A 23,786-nucleotide genomic window follows, 5' to 3' on the forward strand; every position below is an offset into this window, starting at 1 on the left:
GTCAGCTGCACACACGGCACTGTGCTGACTGAAATAATTGAATTCTAAGCTGCCAAACACTTTTTATCAAAAACTTGCCTTCACACGGTATTCTCTCTTCCTCAGTATTTTCTAGCTGGATAGGATTTTCCATTCTCTATGAATTAGTTTCAAGGCAGCATTTAGATGTTGCTGGTCTAATTTAAAACAAGGTGCAAAATAACTGGGAAGGGTGAACAAGTTTGAAGAACGTCTTCCCTGCAAAACAGCATGCATCACTTCTTTGTCAGGCCTGATGAAAGCACTGCATTCAGTAAAAGCTACATAACTTTTTCCAGCAATATCTGTTGATCTAGAAGACGACACCAGCATGCCCTATGAATCTGGCTGCCTGTATTTTACAAGGCTTATGCAAAATCCTTTCAATTATTTTGGATTTAAACATTAACAGATTTTCCCATCAGCCTGTGAGAACAATTCAAAACCATGTGAACTCCGGTATTTAGAACTTAGTAGGAAAAAGCGTTAACTACATACGGCAGAGTACGAAATCCCATTCAGCTACTAGCAAGTGCACTTGCATCTGGCAGGCATATATGAGTAGGTAATAGGTAGCTGTTTACATCCATTTTCAAAATCAGCTGCCTAAAAGACTTGGAGCAAAAGGTGTTAGGGACTGAAAAGTAAAAGGTTTTTAATTCTCCAAGCCCGCTGCAGGGCAGGAACTGAAAGGCAGCAACTATCTCCGGACTGCAAGCCCAGGGGGAGGCAAGGGGAAGCAGGCTTTAAACATAAATACAAAGGTGAAGTTCTAAGTACCTTAACGAAGAATGTCCTGAAAGTTACTGGATTATGGCATGGAAAAAGTTCCAGTTGTGACTGCAGTGAGGCGGACATACGAAGTCTCATTTCTCAAAGGGTGCCGAGAGGTTCTAGTTTTACAAATGAACAAAGCCTCTGTGTGCAAGAGGGGGTACATCAATAACGAAACAAAAGAGCTAGTGAACTTATATGGAGTCCATTACAAGAAACACCGCTGCTCTCTATAGTTTAAAATCTGCTTTCCAGCGACTCAGCCTGGCAAACTTTCAAAAAGCCCTTTTCTACTCGTATGCTGGCAGTGATTTCAGGAATCGTTAAACAAGAAGTGAATAAAAATATGGATAGCTTCAGTAAAACAGTGTAAAATAAAACAGTACAACCAAGAAATCTTTTGCAGATTTTCAGGTTTTTGGGGCCAAGAAAGATTTATCAACTGCCTTTAACCCAAAAGTGAAATATAACCTATGTTCATGTACTCAAATATCAGCAATATAAAAGTACAAAATACAGAAGCTGTATGAATTAAACTAACAAAAGCTCAGCACCAGAAAAGTAGAATTACAGCTTCTGTGTTTAAGTCCTTTATATTCAGCTATTGCATCTTTGCCTTGTTTATTTGAATTGTTCAGTTAACACCTCTTACAATTCTGTAATTTCTGTGCAAGAATCAGTGCATTTCCAACATAAAGCTTTAAAAACTTCCCATATGCTACATCATGCTGGCTTTCACAATTGACCAAAATTCACAAATTCTCCATGTGACAATGAACTGCCCAATCCAGACGTGAGTAAAGGGAGGATTAATAAAGTTCTATGTACGCATAGATGCTTCAAAATAACAAAACACAGAAATAATGTAAAATTGGACCCAAAATATCTCTGAGGAATATGCAAATGGTAATTCCCAGTTCAGTACCTGGACAGACATTAAACAGTCCATTCTGTCATGCCATCTGCCAGGCAGTTACCAACCCTGCTCTGTTTTCTATGCTATTTGTGCTTTATTTTTATTTTTAAGCATTAAGCCATTCAACTTATTTGGAACTCAGATAAAAGACATGGTGGTGAACTTAAAAAAGATATTAAAGGAATCAAAAAGTGATACACAGAAAAAAATCAACTAAAAGAAAAAAATCAAGTTTCAGATCAGTGATAAGGAGAATTAAAAAATTACTTCTAAATGTTTGCTTGAATTGCACTCCAAAAAAGTTTAGGTTCAGCATATACAGCAAGTCATGAAAGCTTAAGCTTTGTTTTCAAAGTTTTTATTAACGGAATAGTTAAAACATTTGGCAAAAAATGTTAGTCTACATTATAGAAAAGAAACTGTAGGAATTATTGCTCTGTGTACGTGCACGCACGCGTGTTCTTGTATGCGTGCATGGAATCATAAAGTAGCCCATTAAAATACCACCTCAGACTATCAGCGTAATCATGAGCCAAATGCCAACATAAAATCTCACCAGTACAAATGGACAGCAGGAAAGCAAAGATACATGCAGAGAACACAAAAAAGCTCAGTCTACATCATGCAAAAAACACAGTATGGAAATCACCAAGTTGCCCTCTTGGATCTGTACTAAATGTACAAAAGGCAAGAGAGCACTGTGGGGATTTAACTGCTCCAGAAGCGGCCTGAAGTCACATAAAGAGCGCAATGCAGGCCCGCTTATGTGAACCAGTTGCAAAAATCCCCGCGCTCGGGACTGCTTAGCTCAGATGCACGTGTTTGCTTTGATGAAGACCTACTAGAGGAGACTCAACTGCAGAAATCCCATTGAAAGTTGTTTTTCAAGTTTACAAGCCATTTCTGACCAAAACGTGAATCTGAAGGCCAATGCAAAAATTTGTATCCACTATGCACCGCATTCACTGAGATACCCAACGTAACATAGAAGGTGATTATTCACAGGTCTTGATACAACACAAACAACAAGGGGATGAGGGATCCACTTGTGCTTGCCCCAGGTTTTCTTCATTTGCAACTCAATAAAAACATTCAGTATTTTAAAGATTTGTAAGAGATGAGCTGTTCTGCACTGAGGTCACTATGGTGAAGAAAAGAGAGTTGTGCTCATTTTTATTAATAATTATTTAAAATCTTACTCAAAAATACCACTGTGCCTGAATATTTACTCTTAAAACCTCTCAAAAACTAATTCTTTGGAATAAGCTAAAATAAGACTGAGAAAATTCTGTATTACTAAAAAAAGCCACAGAAGGTGACTTAGAACAGGAACTTTTTTGAAGGAAAAACTCAAAGGCTAGGTCAAGTGCCAAGTTGAAAATTTATTTATTTTTCTTACTTTCAGAATATCTTGGGTTTCATTCCACTTGTTTGTCCACTCTTTGGTCAGTTCTTGTACCTATAAAAGGAAACAAATATTGGAAAAAATCACATCTCTTCTAAAGTCCTTGATAACACATTCTCAGAGAAGTACTAAATATTTGTGCAATTCTTTGTGAAGTTTAACACTTAAACATTTAGAAGAGCATTGTTGCGCCTGCAATTAGTGGCCATACCTACAATTTCTCTCTCTGAAAAAGGAAAATCACAAAATTCTTATTTATAGTATAAAATGAAACAAAGAACAGGGATAACCGCTTCAAATAACGGCAGGCATTTTCAAAGAAATGGAATAATTCCATGAAGCGCTTCATCAAGTCCTACAAAGTCTACTGCCACAGATTGATCCCGTAGCTGTAACAAGATGACAGCTCCTTTCCTACAGTGCAGGGAGGCATGTTCAGGCTAAAACATCCTCCGGAAATTGCAGAAGATGGTATGCAGAGGAAGAAGCAGACAGGCAGCCTTCAGGAGAGAATCAGAGCAAAGTTTGCTGCAACTTAGAAATCACACACTTGGTTGAAATCAGCACAGAAGTGAGAAGCTGCTTGCAAAGCCATTACAGACAGGGAGAGCGTTGGGTATGAACGCTTAGGTTTTGTCCTGCTTTTCCTACTCATCCAGTCGTCCATCTCATAAGTTATCTTTCATAGCTTACATATCGGTAAAGCCTCTTTTCATTTCAGAGACTTTCAGGCTTTTTAGGAAGCAACACATAGAGGGTGCTTCAGGCAGATCCACCTCAAAGCTCTGGCTGACTTGGAACCATAGTCACATTAAACAGAATATAGACACTTTCATTTTTAAATCACCAGATTTCTGTGCAGGAATTAAATACACAGGCTTTTAAAAACATACACAATCTTTTATTATTTGAATTCCCTTCAACTAGGAAGGCTGGGGGGGAGAACCAAACAATGTCCCTTTATTACTTTACATATAAAACCACTGTAGGAAATAAAAGATCTTGAACACAGTTTTCCCAAACATCTCCACATTTGCTACCTGCAGCCTACCATCCTTTGCAGATTAGCTGCAAATTAATCAATGGGAACTAAAGAAGCTTCTCTCATCTCCACCCGTATCTCAAGATTTCAACAGAGAAAAGTAAATACATCTTTCAATGCATCATATCAGTCCTAGTGCTGCTAATCAGAATGTTAAAACAAAAAATAATTGAAAAGATTAAAGAAAAACATGAAGGCGGTTCATCGCAATTCTATTCACTGTACCAGAATAATTTCTATTCCTCAGAAATCATTTAAACATTGTTCTTATATAAGGACAAATGAACTCATTAAAGAAAGCTACCATATATTTGTCAGATAATTTAAATATGGTGATAAAGTCTTTAGATCTGTATAAACAAATTAATTATTGCACTCATTCAATTATTAAAAAAGCTATAACCATTGCAATATCTACTAAGAATTTTCAGTAATTATATCTATTGTAATTATCATGAACAGTAATCACATAACCTTCTAATGAGGCTGACAAAAGATAATAAAATATGCTCAATATACTCCCCACGCAGGAGAAGCCAACACTTCTGAGCCGGACAAGCGGTGATTACTGTCAGAGCATGAATAACATACTTTAATTAACATATAGTCAGCAGTTTCTATTAGTCAGCTACTCTTAGATAAAAGCTTTGTGTTTGTGCACAAAAACAAAAGCATACTACACGTACTAACAATATTATCATTCATCTCTGATTCAGCTGATAAAATTTTAAAACCTAGTATGAATATGAAAAAAAATAATTTGCAACTGAAGGCTCATACTACGGTTATGCAGGTCCTACTCTAATTATTGAATACAACACAGTTAAGGATTCCTGCATATACTGGAGAGTTGTAAAATGCATTCCCAGCAGAAACTTGGCTTACGGAGAAGCCTGGAGTCTACTTTGCAGCTATGGTTCAAACTAATACACATATTTCATCCATTTTTGTTATGAAGTTTATTTTTCAAGTATCATTTCACTGAAAAGTGCTTCAACATGTCTTTAAAATTGGTATCAACAATGGGAATCCTGAAAAGCACAGACAGATACCGTACCAATTACTTAGGTCAAAACAAGACTCTCAAAGCAATGCATTCATTCTCTAATTGTAAGGGTCTAAGCAGCACCGGTGTAAACCTTACAATTTAAATCCGCTAAGAAGCCCCTATTTTTTGAAGGCATCATATCTACATTTGATTGGCATCTTGTTGACAATATTCAGAACTAAATATTTGCTGCCATGTAGCTGAATGATTCCAAATACTTTCCTCTCTTCTCTTCCAAAGTCTGAGTAATACTGTTTTTTAAAACAGTTTGCAGTAGCTTTAAAAACAGGCAAGTATATAGAAAAGAATTAACATAGAATGATAGAATAAAGGATGACAGATTGCAAATTAGAGAAGTGAGAGTACCATTATATTTATATCATTTTGGACCCTATGAGTATATCTAAACTGTCAGGGAATTTTTCCCAGCCTCTACACTGGGCTGGATTATTAAGACAACTCGGTGTGAGGCACACTATGAAGTACACCTAGACCTTAGACCCTCCCCCCAAAAGACTGCTAAATAGGCACTGAACATATTTGTACATACCATATTTAAAGACTAAAATTTTCTGAAAACTACCCCACAACACAAGTTATTGATTACTTGAAAACATAAAAGAGTTGACCATTTTCCCCATAAAACTTTTACTGTATTTTCTACACACTGAATGCTTTGTTACTGTGATTACTGGTTACTGATTACTCTGATTTAGTGGCTTTTCCCTCTCTATTCTATTTACAAACATACTTTTTTAGTAAGGCAAGCTGGCCTGGGAACGAGTATTTTCACTAAATAGAACCGTTATACAAATATCAAAGATATACTTTGTTCTTAGTTACAATGTTATCTTACATTAGCAGGATAACAAAATTACAAGTTCACACATAGTTTTGTTTTGTTTTTTTTAAAAAAGCACCAAAACAATGCTGTTTGGTGGGAGAAAATTTAGTTGCGTATCAAAAAAAAAAATCCTGAAAATTACCAACACTCTTGCATCCAGATCACCCCCTTTCCTTTTTTTTTTTGTTTAAAAACTGTTTTATGAAATTATAACTCACCCTTGCTTCATTCTGCTGAAGCTTTTCTTCCATACTTAAAGCTGTTGGAGAATCCAGGAGTGCAATCTAAAATTGTAAAAAGTAAAACTTCATCAAGTTAAAAAAAAAAGGAAGAAAAAAAAACAATTTCTGGTGGAATCAAATGAAAGAAATGCAATTGTTCAACTTTTTTGATTATTTAGGATGAAGTATTTTAAACTCCAATATATATCATCTTACCCTGAAATACTGTATACAGAGTAATCAAAATCTTGTCAAAGCAGATATTTCAAATACAAATCATCTGTTTGAGAGTACTATTTTCATTCACTATGTATACACATGGTCACACACAAGCAGACCCTGAAACCAGACACAAGTTTATAACGGGTAATTCCCGATACATCTATCTTTATATTTCTGTTAAATGCGAAAATTTATTATGCATCAATAGTTAACAATTTTTCTATACTACATATGTATATTGCTTATCTTTAATAAATATATACTAAAGTAACTGGCCTTAGAAGAGGAAAACTACTATACAACACACACACGAGCAATACTCATTGTTATGTGACCTTCTACACTGAATCCAGCACTATATTTTGGTAACCAGTATCTTCAGTGATCTACAGAAGCATTTGCAATACAGTATTCCAGGAATATAAAGGAAAACCACAAAAGAAATTATACAGAACTTTATATTCTACTGTGCATACATAACCTGCTGTTTTACCAACCATCACAAATTGGATTAACTTAAGCAGTTCTCTATTGTCTCCCACACAGCCATCTATCACATCCTACAACCGAACCAGATTTATTTTGTGATATCCACTGTTTTACAGCTTGGAACTAGGTCAAAGCATTAGATCTTCAAAGGGTTCCAAATTACATCTACTTTGCTAACTCTAAATCAAACCGTATTTCGAAAAGAAATTAATTTTCCCCTCCTAAAGAATACAGGAGAAAACACAAGTATAGTAGGGTAATTCAACCCCATAGTTTTCTAATTGTTTGTAACAAAGCAGAGCTCTCCGCTTCAGTCATCTACAAAACCTATTACTGCTTCCAACTGTGGTCCCATCCCCTTTCTCAGCAAGCGTTTTATAGCATGAAATCTAGCTGAAGTACTAGCCTTCTATTAAAAAAAGTCTATGCTGAACTGACATTTCACATTGCACAGCCCATCTAAAATAAAATCAGATGGTTCTAGAAATAAATCTGAAGTATCATTTCAGATACTTCCAAATCATATTTGCACAAGTATTAAATCTAGCAGTCGCGAGTGACATTATTTAGAAGTGACAACTGGCCTTAGCCAGTTGCATATTCCTTATTGTTAGCTTGGTTTCACCATCCCAGAAACAGAGGAGAAATTAAGCCTAACTGAGCTTGTGCGGTAAATGTTTATAGTGGCTAATACCAATGGAAGAACAAGAAAGAGAATCGTGCAGAAGGGAAATATAATATGACACGTTTTCTTACACCACCACTGAAAATATTTTTACATATTTAGCATGTTACATGCTTTCTAATGTCCTGTGCAGCTAAACACAAATAAAATGTATTGGTCAAACCCGTGCATACTCCTACATTTTTATATTTATGCATCTTAAATACTTTATACCCTGTACTTCTTTTAAGATACTAGATAAAGTCCCTCTTCAGTCCATCAGGCTAGACCCAGGAAATATGCTACTGCTAGCCTCCTTATGCTGTGGTGACTACCTGTTCCACAGCACACTGCAATCAAGCTCTGATTATATTAAGAGAAAGCTAAAAGCTTTGGGATGACAATTTTTCCCCCCTTATGTTAAAAGAGGCAATCTATTGGCCATATGGAAACTGATTCAATCAGGCAAATAATATTCATTCATAGCCTCACAGAGCTTGTTTACTCAAATCAATATAATGAAAGATAATTATCTCATTACATTCTAGAAATAGATGTTATAACTCAAGAAAAATTACACATAAATTTCAAGTAAAGCTAACCTGATTCCCTTGAGCAAGCAGGGCTTTTAATCGGGCTATTTCAGCTCTCAGCTCACGGATCAGTTTGACATTAGGATCCTCATTAATAGTAGGCTTGTTGATGATGTTTTTGGCTCTATTTGCATAGCGAAGTGTACTTAAAGTTTCTCCATAATTGACATCAGCAGGTGAAATAGCTAAGGAGATGAAATCAGAAACAGTTTATCCAGCACCATATGTTTCATTTAGTAAAGTTAGTTCATATTTTAAAAGTCAGATAAACTTAATGTGGCTGAAGAGACAGAAATATATGATTAACCAGTATGGCTACAATTTGTTCCAGTTCTTCACCTAGCTCTACTGCTTTCATGTCACTGTAACTTTGCTTAAGTAAACACCGTATTAGAATAATCAGGTCCAACAATCAAGCGTCATAAAGAAATCTTGCTGTCAATCTGCTTAACATTTACATTTCTCTGGTAAGCATAAATGTCTTATATGAATACCTCGCAGGCTTTCTTGCCCCCCCCCCCCCCTTTTTTTTTTTTTACAAGAACAGTGGGAAACACAGTGAGTATTTTGGAAGTATCAATGTAATCATTGAGTGGAAAAGTCATGCCAGGTAAAAACACAGTAGGTTCAGTCCAAGTTTTGAAGGGAAATTAAACAGCATTCAAACAAAAAGCAGACATGAAAAGCAAAACAGGAGAAGAGCTTCTATAATTTACAAACCTAGCTGTTCTGCTGAGCTGCAGGCATCTGGCAGCACACAGAACTGTTAACTATCTGATGCATCACGAGAAACCAGTATTATTTTTACAGACAACTTAACCAGGAAAAACAACGGAATTTAAATGAAAGTGCTAATGCTATCCTTCACTTAATTTTCCTAACAATATACAAGATGTTCCTAATTAAAAAGATAATTACTGCATCCAAATAGATGAGCAAAAACACAGAAGAGAACACCATGCAGAAGTGAGGAGGGACCAGAAATCCGAATAATCAAACTGAACAAGAGACCCAGGGAATCAGACAATGAAAACACCTGAAAAAATAATCAAGTAACCTAAATATTCTGCCCTTCCTCATTCTCTCAACAGTAATAAATATTCTTTTTGTGGTAGAGACTCCTTGAATTAGGGGAGATGCACTTGGCAACAGACTATACTTCCCCTAGCTCACAGTATCATCTCCCTACTTTATCTACTGTCTCTTCTCCACTACTCAATTATTCTCTTTCTGGAAGGATGCTACAATATGTTACAGAAATATGACAAATCAGAATTGGATGTATTTTTAGAAGAGCCTTTCCTACAGTTTGAGATGATATTTCTGCTTTTTTTTTTGTGTGTGTTTAGTTACAGAAAAGGCAGGCCAAATGTATCCAGACAGCTTGTCAGGCCCTTTTAGGCAATTCAGCCACATCACCAGTAGAGTTACTGTTGGAGGAAAGATCAACCATCAGGGCTCTGCCTAGCAGAAGCATCATTAATAGATGGAGAAGTAGCTGAAAAAGCAGCTGGGCACTGTAATCCTTACTATAGACACTGAAAGCTCACTGTGTTTCTAAAACTTCTCTTCCCAATCCCTCTGTCAAAAAAAAAAAAAAAAACCACACCACCACCACACAACCCAAAAACCAAGTTACTTATCCATGTAACTGAAATAAAGCATCAAGAAGAAAGATGCCAGCACACTGTTACTCAAACAACCAGAAAAACAAAACAGTCTGCTCCAAGATCCTCTTTTGGTACTACTATGATCACCCTGAGGACACAAAGTGGCATGGATTCCAAAAACATCCCCAAATTCACGCAACAAAGAAACTGCTATCCAGAGAATTTGACTGTAACAAGGCAATTGAAGAACCAGAATTTGATCCAATGCATTTCATTGCCTCGATTCTGCTCTCCCACCATTCCACGAGAGGGCTGCATCAGTTAGGGAAGAGTGAGAGAAATTTCAGAGCTGCTCTTCTCTTCACACCTTACATCTCCAACATTCAAAATCCTCCCCTCTCCTTAAACATCCTCCTGGCTTCACTTGGGGTTTTTTGGGAATGGAATTCCTGTTCCAATTTGTTGAAAAACGTGCAATACATATGCCATAGGCATGTTTTTAAACCAAGTGATCTTTACAGAGCTTCCTACAGGTAAGAAGGAAACTGTAAGAAAAGTTTGCAAGATGACTGATCATAAATAATTAAATTTAGACAAAAAGTTAAAACGCTGTGTGCATTCAAAAAGTAGGTTAAATATAAATTACAGTCTTACCCACTGAATGTCAAGAGACCAGGTTGTTTCTGCTACTAATGCAACAAAAACAACACAGTTATGGAAAAGCAAACTGATTCACACATCAGTATTGACTAGATGCACAAAACTGGATTTTTTTTTTTTTTTTTAAAAAGTCAGGATCAAAGTCTGCAACCTGGGTAAGAGAGGCGTAAGGGGAGAGAAGTACAAGACTTAGATAAAGTCCAAGAATAAACAGGAACTATTACTTGAAGTTTAACTGGTCAGATGGGCTCATCATTACACTGTGCATGTGTCAAAGAAATACAGCAGTGAGGTAGATGTCAGAGCAAATGCAAGCAATTAGGCACATTCATTTGGATGATCCTTACTTATGCAAACAAATGTCTAACAACTGTACATACACAATCTGGATGCCTTGTTACATTTGCGACCAAATACTCAGCCAGTGATATATGCGCCTAAATAAATAATCTGCAGATGAAAATAAAGCTTTCAAATTCAGGAGGCATACCTGCTATTGTTCATGACATTGCTAAACAACTAGACTGTCCCCATATACGCAATGAGACCCTATATCGTTCTGCTGCTGGAGGAGATGTTCTGCAGTGTGTAGGTAAAGACAGAGTGTTACTAGAAAACTCAGAAAGAAATAAATCATTAATATGTGTAAACAACATTCTGCCTTAAGAAAGCATCTGGAATCTAAATATTTACAGCCACTCCTATTAAGCGTGAACTGTTCAGGATGCAAAAAAGTAATTTAAAAACACTTACTGGCAATCATTATAGTTTTAGAGTTTCCTCCAAGGCTATCTTTCAACAGCCAAGTCAACACAGAGTCCCTGTAAGGCACAAAAACTTGTTTCTTCTTTGAAAGAGGATTTGTTGCATCCTGAGATAAATCAGCTGTGATGTGGAGGTAGAAAAAATAAAGCAATTATGTATTTTCATTCATTTTCAAAAATGGTATGCGCTAGGCCACTATTTGTGTAAGTAAACAAACAGAAAGGTATTTAATGACTAAAAAAGAAAAAAAAACCAGAACAGACAAGCACAAAAACCAGAGACTTACCTAAGGCAGAAATTACATTTCCCAGAGTAACTAGAGATTTGTTAATATTCCCTCCTTCCTTTAATCTAACCCCTGTGGCACCGGTGGCATCTGCTCTCTCACTTCCAGCAAGATCCACCAAATGAATCTTGCTAACAGTTTCACAAGGCATTTCAGAATCAAATTTAGCCTACAGGAAAAAAAAACCAAAGTAAAGTATGTTAAGCTCCAAAATGCTGAAATTTTACTGAATCCAACTTAGTGGCCTTTTCATGTCATAATTGAATTTAACTTGTTTACAATAGCTGACCTTCAGAAAACAGGTGTATTAGAGGTGCCACAGAAAGGCATTTGATCATGAATTGCTGCATAACTCGCATGCAAGTAGTTACTTCTTTAAATTGTAGTATTTGCAACTTTCTAGTCACTTAGGTACATACACTGACAACCGTGAATTGGTATTTACATGATGCAGAACGAACATGTGTTGCATTCATTTTATTAAGCTTTCAACATTTATATTATATTTAGCTTTCACCAAGTTATGGCATACACAGACACATTTACACTCAATTTCTCCCCCTGCCTCCAAGTTCAATTGCTAAAATTGTAGCAATTACAATTTTATTCTATGATTTTAACTGAGGCTTCCTCCCAATTTTTACCTTAATTCATATAAATCAACTCAGATTGCCCTGTTTCAAACTTTCTTCTACTTTTACAGTACAACAGTAGAACAAACCCTTTTGCTGCCTGCCTCTCATCCTCTTCTGAAAGCTTTGCAATGAGCAATTCATCATTAGTGAACAGCTGGTGCACAGGATTTTGTGTGCGCACGCTTTTGGGGGGAGACATGCAAAGTTCTGTCAGGAGAGTGAACCACCTCTATGCTACCTTCTCTTCATCTAGCAGGTTGTCCATGGACTGTCTAAAAAGCCCCCCAAAAATAAAGGTGAAGAGCAGGACTCATTAGTAAAGGAGTTTACTACATATAAACAAGAAGATCGCTATGCTCTCAGAAAACGTGTTAAATCTCTCCATATTCCATCAGTAAATCAAGGAATATAAATAAGTTTCCAATAGTAACAGATGAAGAGTCAGCAAGAAAACACTCAGAAAACATTTCTACACTCTACGATTTGGGCCATGGAGACAGGTTTTTTCATAAACCTCGGATAACATCAGAGCGCAAAAGGTAGTCCATGTCCAGCTCTGGCTGAAATCTCACACAATATGCTCCTCACCCAATATGCTCCTCCGGTCACAGCAGCATTGTGAAACACGCCAGCACTGGTCACTGTTATTCAGCCTGGACTCCCAATAATTCTCTCCTCAAAATTTATTAAATATCATTTTAAGTAATCACATTGCACTGTAGATTTTAAAGATTATAATCACTGATAAACATATTTATAATTCTCAAAACAGTATTTTCACACTTTTAACTTTCCCTATCACAATACAACAACATAGTCTTTATCTACCCATACTTACTTATTTGACAATCTTGTTTTTTACTTATCACATGAATTATCAAATGTAAACACATATTAAGACGGGGGTTTGTTTTTATTTGTTACCTGAGTGAAGTTGATCGTAAAAATGGCGTGCGACCTGCTACTGACATCATTCATTCCTGTTGCAGCCGTCGTTCTATTTATATTTCCTGCATCCATAAGTTCCTCTACATCAGTATAATTTTGCACTAAATGTTTAGACAAATCTAAAGAAAAGCAGAGTGTTACAGTATGCTCATACGTGCACTTGATTTTCTTTACAAAAAATTCAAATTACCCTCACTACTGCAAAGTATTGCTGCAATTAGTGTTTATTGTCATACTTGTTTATCGCTTAAGGAAAGGAATGAGGCCTCATGTGAACAATGGAGAACTTGCACATTTACAGTAAATTAAGAAAAAATACGCAATCTTACTAAAGTATTTAGTGCAATAACTTAAGCATAATCCCTCAAGAGACATGAACCTTCCCTGGTAGAGGACAGATTAAGACAATTAGATCCTAATAGGTTCTTTCCATCTAAACATTAAAGATTTATAAATTATAGTCAACAATTTCTTAAAACCAATTGCATCTCTTAACATTATTTAAAAATGTGTTATAAATTTACAGATAAAAACTGTATATGGATAATAATCTTAGAATTGGGAAAGCGAGTGGGTATACAAAATAAAAGGCTATTCTCCTTTAATGATTTTATATCAAAGGAAAGCACTGTATCCATCATCATTTATATTTTAAAAGATAAAAACGCCCTATACAATTAGACATGACATTTTAAAATATATAAAGGTAATAAAATATCCAGTGCAAAACACTGAAAGTGTTTTTACCCTCAACATATGGCCCTTCTTTTGGATGTTCTCGTATTCGTAAATTATTAGTTTTTGATGACTTCCGTCTGAGAAGATCTCTCACACGTTCATTATAAATTTCCAGATAACTGAAAGAACAAGATTAGAAAACCACTGATTTATTCAAGAGTCTTTAAAAAAACGAAAGCCATGTTAACACTGTTTGAAAGCAAGATGCCTGGAGAAGCAAATGGATCCAAAGTTGTCTTAAGACAGTAATGACTAAAGCGTACTTGTATCATAAGGAAAAAAGCCAAAAAAGCAAGAAGTAGAAAGGAAGCAGACATTAGCAAGATCAAGAGCTCCTAACGTCAGCCTGAAATAAAGGGTAAAAAATAACGAAGATGCTGTCTAGTAGCAAAGGCATTTTCACTATCATTTAAATAAAGCAAAATGCACAGCTGTTGGATTGAAGTTAGGAGTATTGCGCATTTTGACTACGACTGCCAACAAAAATCAATTATAGGACTGAGGCCAAGCATGGAAAGTTATTTGAAAAACACACACTTTTCTCAGAGATAATAAGTGAAACAGGGCGGTTGTAATTGAAACAAGTTTGATAACCAGCAAACTATTAACACACCGAGACCCACCTGACTTCTGTTCGAAAGGATGCCTCATTCCGCTTTGTTTTTTCGCTTATTTTGCTGAATAATCCTTCACAAATTCGAGGTATTAAGCCTGCATCACCCTGCAACAACAACAATTCTTATTTCCAAGGCTATATATGCATGCGCAATATATTTTGAAAAATAAACCCCAAGATCACTAGTTAAGAGTTCCAACATCCAGAAAAGGGGAAAAATGAAAACTTTTCAGCAAACGCTCTCTTGCCCTTTACCTGCAGTCACCTTGCCACGTTAATCCTCCTGTGTGTATTGGAACGTATACACTACCTGCAATTCTTTGCTATTAGGATACATTTTACCCCTCTCACTCAGCTCAAAGAACCCCAACCGCTTAAGAAGGAAACTGGCTGCCCAGAGCAACATATGAACCGCCTTATCTCAATACTATCTTTTCTACCTTCTCCTTCTACCTCATTTCACTATGGACTTGGCAACATCTGCAGAGAATGGGACGAGAGCCACGTACATGCATCCATGAGCCATTCTCATTCAAAGCCCCAATCCCCAGCTCAGTCCTTCCAGTCTTGAAAGATGCAGCAGGTCCTCTGGATAAGTTAGCATGCAATAACAAAATTAAAACTACATTCACTGTATCCCATAATGCAGCCAAATTAAATTTGATATTTGACTTCTGAATGCTCGACTCCGCAGTTAGTTTTTTATGCATAAAATGCTCGGTTGGTTTAATAAAGCAAACTGAAAAAACACATTCCTTCTCACAGAGCCCTACAGACTACGTGGTTTACTAGCAGGGTTGCAACTATCCATTACAGGGTCCTTGTCACTTCAGCTAACACAGCAGCCAGCAGCAGCAGGATGTCATCTTCTCAGTTAAGCTGGCACTTGAGAATTGAGCCTCATCCCAGTAAGGCGGCTGCTCCACCACTGATGTCAAACACGTGTCAGACTGCGAGGCAGCAGCTAACACCGCTGAGATTTCCAGAGACTTAGCATGCAGCTCTCCTCTTCCCGTTGCTCCAGGGAGACTCCTTTCCAGCCAAGCAGTGAGGCGGTAAGGTGAAGCCAGGGTTATCCCCAGCAGCAGAGAGGAGCAGGAGAGTGCCGTGCAGCTCTGGTCTCAGCTGCCAAGGGCTGCTTGCTCCCAGCTGCCCCATTCCCACTGAGTCTGATTAGGTAGACGACCACACACCTCCTCCCCACCACTTCAGGAAAACAGCAGCTAACACTCCTTCAGAGCTGAAATGAGTGAACGTGGCTCCCAGGAATAAAGGGAGAGGACATATACATACAGATGAGCTTTGGGCTCAGAGCTGCAAACTCAGAAGTAGCTTACAAAACAGTCTGTCAGCTACAATTTGCCTCCAGTCCAAAAATGCGCAAGAGATTTGATGCGATGGACTAATTCTAATTCTGTGCACCGCTGAGGCAAGAAATGTTCTTGCTTAGAGTTAGGGGCCTTGTAATTAAGCAGGAGGCAACTTGGGACACACCAGACCGAACATCCAATGTGAGCATAGCCCAGACACTCTAGACACCCAAGCGAGTTTGCCTAGTGGGATTCTACAGATATCTGGCAGCAGGAAAACAGCGGACTACTCTGCACCAGACTCTAGCAGGGCAAGTGCTCCACAGGCAAAGATTTCCCTTCTACTCAGACCCCCACATAAAATCTGACCCTTTTTGCCCAAGCCCGCTCCAGTCTGCTCCTATGCTGGTCCCTGCTGTCCTCATTCTTCAGCTTCCCGTTGCATCCTCTGTCCCAGCAATCTTCTTCCAGGTGCCAACTCTGAGTTCCTCTTCCTATTTCCTTTGCCTAAATATAATTCCCTATTCATCATCCAGTCTCTTTTTTTAAATCATATTCTGTCCCTCCACTTGGCCCTTTTCCAGCTTCTTCCTCCTCTTAATCAGAGCCTCTCTGTCCTTCTCAAACCAGGCTTCATTCTTTGAAATAATAATCTATTCTCCCCATCTATCATACCTAGCCCTTCACCTGATTGCACCTTGGTTAAAAAAAAAAAAACAAACCTAGATAAAGGGACAAACTTGCAGCTTAATCAGGCTTTTTTTTGAGACAGTTGCCTTTGATAACAGAGGAGCAATCTTTCCCAATATGTATCCATCTCTACTCCAGATAAAGTTTCAGAGTTCAGTGTTGGAATTTCCTCTACACTTTTTTTTTTTTTTTTAAACAAGGGAAGAGGAAAAAGTAAGACTTTTCTTTCATCTCATGCTTGGAAACACCTGAACAGTTTTAATTAATGCTTAAGGAAAAAACATGAAAGATCCATCAAAGTTTTAGGCAAGTCATTAGTGTCTGACATAATTTAGCAACTACAAAGAGAGTTTTAAAATAGGAAATATCAGTTCTGATTGAGTAACTTCAACTATAGCCATATAGTGATGAGAAAGGAAGAACACACAGTTCCCAGCATATTTCATCAGTAAAATATACATCTTACAGAATGTACACTCTTTATTAGAAACTATATTTAAACATTTTCTCCCTTTTCACTCTCTACAGCTCCAGGGCAGGATCAACTACATCTTTGACAGGTTTTTTCTGGGTTACAGAGTTTTCAGTCATGTAAATCCGTAGAACCAAAACAGGTAGTTCACTCCAGAGCTGAATTTTCTCATTAAAACCTGTTTTCCTTCTGTGCTATGTAACAAGAAAACTCCTTATTGCAATTCAAATGTACTGTTTCTTACCCATCTACCTGGGACATAGGGAACAAATTATTCCCTTCCTTTCTGCAGCAGCCTTTCATGTCTTGGAAGACTTTTGTTCCTCCAGAGTCTTCCCTTCTCTGCGTACACAAGTCTGACTTTCCTAATAGATTGTATCTTACAGATCTCTGATCATTTCAGCATCTCTGCTCAAGACTTATTCTAACTGGTCCACGTATTTCTTGAAATGATTGCTGCACACAGTATTGCAGAAAAAGCCTTCCAGAGTCAAGAACAGGAGATATTGAAAGCAAAATGAGAATAGAACTCATACTTTTTACGGAGAAGTACAGAAAAAAGAATATTTATTTCCAATTCAAATTTTCTTATAGCACTGTAGTCTCTCTGACAGGGCCATCAGTTTTCAAGCATTTAACTTGGCGGCTGAGTATATTTTATACATGCTCTGTACAAAGCCAGATTAAAGTATTTATGTATCATGGCAAGAAGATTAGACCTTTATTATTGAGCAGTGTCAAACAAACTTCAGCACCTATTCATTTGCAAAATGTCTTGATGATTACGGTCATTACATATAGCGAGGCAGTCTCATAAAAATGTCACTTTTATAAATTTCTGAAATAGAAATCCACATCTAGGTCATAAGATCTTTTCTGGTTACAAAAGTCTATTCTGCTTACTATATTGAAGTTAAATATAAAGCTACTTATTCTGTGACAACTGAAAGAAAAAGATTTACAGCTAATTTACTCTCTCAAGCTAAAGGAGGTGCAAAGTGGCCAATCCTACTACATTTCAAAAGAGTAATCTATCTAAGGAAGGACAAGTGGCAATATTCCCCTTTTCAATTCTGCTGGGAGAAGACAAGCTGTATTTTTTTTCCCCAAGAATTAAAGAAGAAGGAAACCTGTAGAGATTGCCTTGCAAACAGGCTTCATCAGTTGGCCCTTTTAAAGGGACTCTCTCTCTCAACAGTTCAGTGGGTTCTTTCTGTCCTTGGGCAGCCATGGAAGCAACTGCAAGAAACTACTCCTGTCCTTCACTCACAAACTGTCAAATGCCCCGCCTACCATACTTTCCTCTTCTAGGGTCTTCACTGCAGTGCTCAACAGGACTTAACCCTTAAAATTAAAGTTACTGTATCATCTCACAATGGTTTGCTGAAACTTGCATTTGGCAACTCTCATCCCCAGTTTCTACTCCTCACTTGATAGCCTTCTCTAAACAGGGGTCAAGGACCTATTTTAATCTTCTGACCCTTCAAAAGAGGGCTAAAAAACAGATCTCTTCAGAAAGAGCTCATAATTCATGCTCTCAAAACCAGTTATCTTCTTTTTTGTCTTGAGTTGGGCATAGAAAATCAGGGGTAACATGAAATTTTTGCTTTTGTTACTGAACAAAAATTATTGCTTTTTGTCCAGCATAACAGAGTATCACTTAAAGACACTTCTTCCGACTGTAAATATCTACCTATAAAAGAAACAGCTTCTAAAACCTCTGATTACTACTAGAAGATACGATACATGGGGGGGTCAGTAGCATACAGACAATAATAATTCCATAAAAACATGCTCTTGCAATAGTATGATTTCAATGCATTGCTACAGAATAAAAAAGGCACATTTGCAAAATACAACATACCGCGTTTCCCATCATGGTGTAGGACTTCCCAGATCCGGTCTGTCCATATGCAAAAACACAAGCATTATAACCTTCAAAAGCAGATTTAAGCACATCTGTACCAAGATTTTTGAAAACCTAAAAACAAAGAAAGTTTTTTAAGACAACAGAAGCTTGGGGGAAAAAGTTGTCAACAGTCATCAGTCCAGCATGGCAAATATTAAACAATAAACTACCACAATATAAGCTATTGGCATCAACCAATGATATTTACTATAGGACAGGAAATAAGTACTTCAAATAAAATACTAAATTTTACTGCCTATTTAGTTTACAGCACTGCAACAGTGTATTTCCTACTTCTTTTTCTGTCAGAGATCTACTAGATGTGCAGAAGTACAAAAAAACCCCACCACTCCCTTCTTTCTATAGCTCCAATTTCCTTCAGCTCATCTCAGATACTTCATTCACTTTTTCTTATTGTTAATACCTACTCACTTTCTGTATCTTTGCCAACTCTCCATGTTTTGCAAACATCCAGCCCCTTCTCAAAAGGAAATGTTTCCATGATTCTGTCAGTTTCTTGGTTTGTGTTTTTGGAAGGTTTTGTTTGGTTGGTTTTGCTTTTTTGTTTTAACCAAGTGTAAGAAAATGGACCATTTTCTCCCTATTTCCTCCCTAACTGGCTTTTACCTACCAATACTTCTTAGGCTGGCAAACACAGAAACACGTTTTCTATATGGTAAGTGACCCTCTTTCCTCAGCTAGCCCCTTCTCTTTTGCCCTCAACATTTACCTCTGAAACTGGTAATGATCCCTCCCTCCGCATCCCATAATACGGGGGTCTGTTCTCACCCAGTAAGTTCAGCTCTCAGCAGATGCCTTCATCACCTTTCTCTGCAGTACCACCTCCAGTATCCCCCCCCAGGTTTCTGACCTTTCATTATCATTACCCCTCATTTCCATCCATACCCCCACTGGCCCACTGGTGCAGCTGCTCTCTCAATGAAACTATTAATCTGGGTCTCCCAATCCAAACATGATTTTCAAAAATCTCATAGATGCTTCACATAATTTGGCTACTAGTCTGTAGTATGTGTGATTTAAATTAACCAAGGTGTACAAGTTGTTATTAATAGCGAATGGCGCGCACACACACACACAGCATAATCATGCCACTGCTATAAGGGAGGAGTGCCGGGTAATTTCTTTAATAATTAATGCTCAGTTGCAAGCATGCCTTTGGAATACTTAATTTGACCTTCCCTCGAGCAAAGGAGTTACAATGCTGTAATCTGTTATGCTTCTCAAAGAGGAAGAGTATCAAGATCAGCCAAAGCACAATTTCCCTTTCGTTTGTCATTTGAAAAGGAGCATCTTAGTTGAATTCTCCCTCCTGAGTAACTGCTCCTTGATTTTTTCCCCTCTTTTCCCTTTCTCTCTGGCCAAGTTTTTACCTCACCATCTGGACTAAGTCTTTACGCACTATTGTCTTGACTGCATTTTCTCTTTTAAAAATTTGTGTATACCTTGCAAAGTGATTTGAGGTTGTACATAGGATAGAGAGTTACAGTCAGTGTTGTCTGAACACAGAGGCTTAACATACAGGTTAGAAGACAAGATATCGTTAGGATGGGACTTTGTCAGAACCAAACAACTGGGACACTGGTTTGTCACAAAAGGGCAGTAAACTCATCAAAACTCTATTTGTTTCTCTTCCATGCATACAAACTAAGTAGCTTGATGGTAAATTGCCACTCCCGCTCTAATTTTTGAACACTACAGCATATTTTGCATCTACAAGGCATACTAATGGGGCATGTAGTATTAGACAGACTTCCGTTTATTATTTTTCTGCCTTTCAAAAGGAAAAATATAACAATCCTGAACAAAGTGCACTAGGCAACTGCATTACCAACAATCAAGATCAATTTTATTCCATGGCAAGATGAATGTGAATGAAAGACGCCCTTCTATACCACGGGTGCAGTAAACTGGAAATTCTGCAGCAACTTGATAAGAGCTTAACTACAAAGTCTTCCAATTAAATAAGAAATTAATAACACAAGCAAAACAATAGCTTGTGCAGCATTTGTTTAGAAATTGCACTCCCATGGTTTGAAAACTCCTTTTATTTTCAATGTGCTGCACACATTGTAATTAAAACAGCACTTGACACAGGGACAACAATATTTTTGTGGCTGAGCAAGAGAAGTTAGCATTCTTGCCAGTAAGGATGAAGGAGGCAGTCTGGGGTTGTGGGACACACTGTAATAGCAGAATATTGAACGTGGACATCTAAGCCATGTTTAGGATTTATTGTTAGCATGCTATTACTATGAACCATAAAGCTCACAGCTTTAAAAAAAAAAAAAAAAAATCATTGCTCAAGGCTGCTGCAGAGATCCCTATATGGGCATTTTAATATATTTGTTGTTCTATAAACTCCTGACACAGGCAAGTTATGCTGATCTTGCCTCAACCTGACCTGCTCTGAAACACAGGCAACTTAAAATAAAGAAAACTTAATTTATCACTTATATGTGGAAATTGGACATCAACACAGGATACAACCTGGATATCCATTTTATTAATTCACGTTTCCTTCACAAATGGCTGTTTTAAGAGGAATTAACTTCATTATTTCACAGCACATTCAGATTCTGGAAAAAACCTGCATTGCAACAGCAACAGCCTAACAACACAATGGACTCCCTTCCTGGGATTCTTCTAATGAGGTCTTGTCCATAGCTTTCTAGAAGTATCTAAAGTCAGGTAAAGAAACAGCTACCTAAAGGATCCAAGAATTAAATATCCATAAACCTAAGCCACAACCGGTGCTTAAGAAGAATTTCTGTAACTACTTTTATAGTACGTTTTGCAGACTTTTCCAAATATGCCTTGATACCTCATTAATACTGTTTTATGGAGATGTACTCATCTATATCAGGAAGAACCCAGAATATGGTAATCAGTTATCACTGAGAATTATATGCATTTTCAAAAAACTAAGTAATATTAAACTGAGACCCTAATCGATTTGTATGAGCAAACTTAAGGCAATCATTTGTTGTGTCTGCAGAACCACAACCAAAAAACTCAAGCTTCAGTTAGAATCGCAGCAGAAAAATACATGATCAAAGCTGCTTTAATTAAAATAAGTAAATAACTCTCTGCATGCTCAATTTAAAGCATTTGCTAAAGTTCTAGTAAAGCCATATGGCCTGAACCGCCTGCTTAAAAACATCCACTAGAAACTAGTGTTCCAATCGTTGCGCTCAAATACACTACTTATGGAATTTGCCACAGTGCTAAAGTAACTAGGGTATTTCTATATCAACACCCAAATAAATGTATACTTCTTGATATTTCAGAGAACATAGCAAAAACTGTATTACTTAAAAGAATGTCATCATGAAATAACAATCCAGGAAGTTTAAGAATATACATGATCAAATGTTTGGATTAAACACTCACTAATAACTGAGTGAAATAAAGAAAGAAGCTTTCAGAAAAAAAAAGGACCTACCACTTACACTGATGGTTAAATAGAAATTTCAAGTATAAATTCCCTATCAAACAATTATAGTCGTTATATATAATGGCAAAGCTTGTCCGTCTTGTAAATATTTAAAATTGGCTTCAACTTACTGTTTCTTCTTATTAGTTTTAATTCCAAGGCTTTTTAGAATCATAGAATCATAGAATCATTAAGGTTGGAAGAGACCTCCAAGATCATCGAGTCCAACCATCAACCCAACACCACCATGCCCACTAAACCATGTCCCTAAGCACCTCATCTACCCGTCTTGTAAATACCTGGATGCCCTAGGATCAGCCATACCAATATCCCCGATTTTGGGGGTTGCAGAATAGATGAGGCACATACCAAAGAGGTATGTATCCAAGTGGCTTACAGTATATTCAGCAAACTCTTGCACTATTTTAAGGGGAAAGAAACACTGGCACTTTCAGCCTACAGCATCCCAAGTTCCACAAAACCAAAAGAGAAGATAACTATCACAAAACACTTTGATTTTACTCAATAAATTTATTTGGGAATGTGAAATAGCAAAAAGGTTCAGTGTTCACGTGAAATGCGAGGTCAGGGAGGGTCTATCTGTTCATCTAAATAATGCCTATAGCTCTGAGTTTGATTTTCTATTCTGAGTGTGCAGGAAGAAAGGCAGTTTTGTCCTTTCCTAAGCTGAATACTCAAAGGAGGACAAAGAAGAATCTTCTTCAACGCGTACCAAGATTTTTGGACAAAAAAAATGCCCACTTCAACCAGGTAAGAAGAATGTTTCTGTCTAAGTGAATTAAAGATACGTGATTGTTTCTCAAAAGTGATTTTTTCAAAAAAGCTTTTCAAAAACAAATTCAGTGCTCAGAGAAGTTTTCTAACTTGACCTTACAAGACAAATCAGACAAGAGAACTAGAAAGAAGGCATGTAGCCTGTTGTATTAGAAAACACAGCACTTAACGTTAGATAAGTTAAAAGAAAACAAAACAAAATTCAAATTCTCAGGTACCTAGGAAATTTCTAAATTACACAAGAAGCACTTTCAATGCAAAGAAGTTTCAAAGAATGCTTTCAAGTCAAAGAAAAGGGAAAGGAAAAAAAAAATCGTTTATTAACATTCAGAAATCCTACCGTTTCTTGACAAACAAAGCTGGGACTTTTACTGTCTGCTGAGAAATAGGAGAAATCATAGGTAAATGTCTTAGTTCTTTCTCGTCCTGTGTCTCCAGTACCACCCTCTGGTACCTATTTAAAAAAAAAAAAAGATCTGGTACAATACATCCTGATGAAGTAATCAAAAACATTTTACAATAACTAATCAGAATGCAAATTTAACATAAGGCTATACACATTTAGAAATTTATGACGACAGGTTAGTCTATTATTCTAACAACAGTGAAAAAATTAGCAACAGATACTATCCTTGCTGAAGAGTGTCACGTTACAAGACAGC

The 23,786-nt window shown here is 37.1% G+C and overlaps 1 protein-coding gene across 2 annotated transcripts in view; it reads right to left on the reverse strand.

The window, feature by feature from the left end:
- KIF16B (kinesin family member 16B) overlaps positions 1-23,786 on the reverse strand; it is a 129,303-nt gene that overhangs the window by 101,235 nt on the left and 4,282 nt on the right. For both annotated transcript variants that reach the window (XM_009328728.1, XM_009328727.1), the window contains exons 3-12: positions 23,465-23,578; positions 18,831-18,947; positions 14,502-14,599; positions 13,888-13,997; positions 13,117-13,259; positions 11,558-11,726; positions 11,260-11,391; positions 8,246-8,421; positions 6,266-6,331; positions 3,108-3,167 (exon numbers count right to left, since the gene is read on the reverse strand). In XM_009328728.1, the coding sequence (XP_009327003.1) occupies positions 3,108-3,167; positions 6,266-6,331; positions 8,246-8,421; positions 11,260-11,391; positions 11,558-11,726; positions 13,117-13,259; positions 13,888-13,997; positions 14,502-14,599; positions 18,831-18,947; positions 23,465-23,578 (1,185 nt within the window). The remainder of the gene's footprint in view (positions 1-3,107; positions 3,168-6,265; positions 6,332-8,245; positions 8,422-11,259; positions 11,392-11,557; positions 11,727-13,116; positions 13,260-13,887; positions 13,998-14,501; positions 14,600-18,830; positions 18,948-23,464; positions 23,579-23,786) is intronic.

This window comes from Pygoscelis adeliae, unplaced genomic scaffold (assembly GCF_000699105.1).
Source record: "Pygoscelis adeliae isolate BGI_AS28 unplaced genomic scaffold, ASM69910v1 Scaffold16, whole genome shotgun sequence".
Taxonomy (NCBI): Eukaryota; Metazoa; Chordata; class Aves; order Sphenisciformes; family Spheniscidae; genus Pygoscelis; species Pygoscelis adeliae.